The 2,742-nt window shown below is 35.3% G+C and overlaps 1 protein-coding gene across 1 annotated transcript; it reads left to right on the top strand.

The window, feature by feature from the left end:
* The first annotated feature begins 1,300 nt into the window (after nucleotides 1-1,300).
* LOC9298948 (transcription repressor OFP6) lies at nucleotides 1,301-2,309 on the top strand. Its single transcript, XM_002862826.2, has one exon. It carries the CDS (start codon nucleotides 1,479-1,481, stop codon nucleotides 2,031-2,033), a length of 555 nt encoding a protein of 184 aa, XP_002862872.1. The 5' UTR covers nucleotides 1,301-1,478; the 3' UTR covers nucleotides 2,034-2,309.
* Nucleotides 2,310-2,742: the final 433 nt, after the last annotated feature.

Raw genomic sequence — 2,742 nt, 5'->3', positions numbered from 1 at the left:
AAAAAGAAAAAAAAAAAAGAAGAGGGGGTCACCAAGAAAGGCCACAAGACGGCAGCTGCAGCGGACCCGTAAAAGTCGCTTCGGTGTCACAAGGGTTAACGTAACAAACTTTTTTCTAAAATTTGGATTAGTAATGAACTTAATAGTGCAGTGATCATAAGTGAGGAGGTGTAAGAGGAATAATATTAATGATGGACACAAAGAGTTGTCGCAGTTGTTGAAAAAAGGTTGTGGTCTGGATTTCTTTAGGCTTAATGGAGGACCTACGCGGCGGCCTTTGGGTTTATATCCCTTGAGTGACAATTTATTTGGGTGTTCATCTAAAGGCGCATTACAAAGCTCATGAAGGCCCAACACAAATCCATTAAAAACAAACTCTTATTGACTAATTCTACAACTTCCCTTATATATTTGTAAACGTTATGCTTAAATCATAAAACAACAATCTCTTAACCATGTACATAGCTGATATATTTAGAGTATCAAGAGTCCATAGATAATTTTTTAATAGATCACACAATACATTTGGGCCTAATCAGTATCAATGCAGTGATACTTCTGATACCTAGTATCGGGTGATGTGGCGGCTCCTGATTCGTGCTGGGAAACGCGTTTTTCCCTGGAAAAAAAAAATCATTCTCGTTTTCCCGATTCTTCCCGATTGTTTTTATCATCATGTTTTTTTTATATTTTTTTGAATTTTATGTTTTTTTTGCTTAAGTATATTCTACGTTTTTTATTATAATATTACCTTTTGTAATTATATGTTTTTATATATTTATTTTTGATTTTGCAAATAATTTTTTTTTATGATACTTAAACCGGTATCACCAATGGAAACATATTTAATACGAATATCATAAAAATCGCAAACAATAAACAAACATTATAAATAATATTAAAAAATTATTAATGATACTTTATGAATATCACCTATGTGCATATATGCTTTTAGAAATAAGAAAATAGTTAAAATGATTGTGTATGAAATGAATTAAGGACAGTATATAGTATATAACTAATATTTCTTTGAAGATTGAATGCAAAAAGACATACTAAAATAACCATCTGATTTTTTGAAGAAAACTAAGTTAGATTATATATATACACATTGTTCAACTAGAACCTAATAATGGGAGATATATATTGAACACCATTATAGTTTATTATACTTAACTCAAATAATAATCCTATGTGATAGTAATTCTTTCATAAGATCAGTGGAGTAAGTATATGTCACATTTATGCTCATGAATATAGCGATACTTTTAATTTTCTAAAAACGTTCACAAAATTTTGAACATCAAATTAAATATTGTTGCTAAGAGTTTACTTCTCATTAATCCACCTCAGTTACCACATGCACCCTTTAATACCAATCCAAGTAGACTCTTTCTCCCTCATACACTCTCTCTCTCTCTCTCTAAAACCTATTTCATCTTGGAGTAAGACAGAAACAAAGAGAGAGAGAGCAAGCGATGACGACAGGCAAAAGCAAGAAGAAGAAGATGGTCCTTAAGGCAGTCTCTGTCGTAGACATCGGCTGTGGCAACTGTAAGTTCCCAAGCTTGTCTTCTTTTTTCAACCCTACCCCAAAAAAGCCCCGCCTCTACTCCTCTAATTACGGCCACTGCCACTCCTCCACCCCCACCACGGCCTCCTCCTCCTCCGCCGTTCCCTCCACCTCCCACTGGTTCTCTGACAATTCTTCCTCCTCCGCAACACCTTCCACCGCCGCTGTCGCCGTCGAGAAAGATTCCGACGACCCTTACCTTGATTTCCGACAGTCTATGCTTCAGATGATTCTCGAGAACGAGATTTACTCCAAAAACGATCTTAGAGAGCTTCTCCACTGTTTCCTATCCCTTAACGAGCCCTACCACCACGGCATCATCATCCGCGCTTTCTCCGAAATCTGGGACGGAGTTTTCTCCGCCGCCGTCAAACACCGTGGCGACGTCCAAGAGTCCCCACTCGTCCACCGTCATGGCTCACGTGCCTCGCACCGTAACCACTACCACCGATCGAAGTAACCTTTTTTAACTACGCATTATGCCACGTCACCAATAATGTATTGACACGAACTATCCATTTACCGACTACCGACGTGTCAATATATTATTGGGTTTGTGCTGTTTAACTTCTTATCTTAGCTTTTTTCTTCTTTGTCTTTTTAACCAAGTGTAACGACAAGTCGACAATGGTAGAATATTTTATATTTATAATATTGCTACATGTTTCTATGTTGATTTTTGTAGTTGTATTCGGCCAAAATCGAAAAGAATAGAAGTTTTAAAGATCTTGTGACACTCGTGACTCTCATTAGGATGATGACGTGAAGGTTCCCAAAACCAGTCCACGTGAAATCTTTTTATTTATTTATTATCAGATCGAGTGCGGAATTTTAGATTTTTAACAAATATATATTCACATCTTTTTTTTTTTTTTTGATATATATATTCACATCTTATGCATTCTATCACGTAAAATATGGTTTAAGACTGATAAAATGTACGTAAAGGGCGAAAAGGGCAATATATAAATTATATTTTACAAAACCCGTGGACGAAAATATTTCCATAGCCAAAAATTTAGACAATCCCCAATAGGAGATTTAAATGTGGGTTTCTCTCAAAAATAATAATAAAATATTAAAAATTTGAAAAGAGAAGGTGAAGAATCCTTCTTTAAGGATCATAAATCCTTCTTTAAAAGTTTTCATGGACACATGTCAACTCTTAA

The sequence above is a fragment of the Arabidopsis lyrata genome (genome assembly GCF_000004255.2).
Source record: "Arabidopsis lyrata subsp. lyrata unplaced genomic scaffold ARALYscaffold_110, whole genome shotgun sequence".
Classification (NCBI taxonomy): Eukaryota; Viridiplantae; Streptophyta; class Magnoliopsida; order Brassicales; family Brassicaceae; genus Arabidopsis; species Arabidopsis lyrata.
This window is presented reverse-complemented; position numbering and strand designations above follow the sequence as displayed.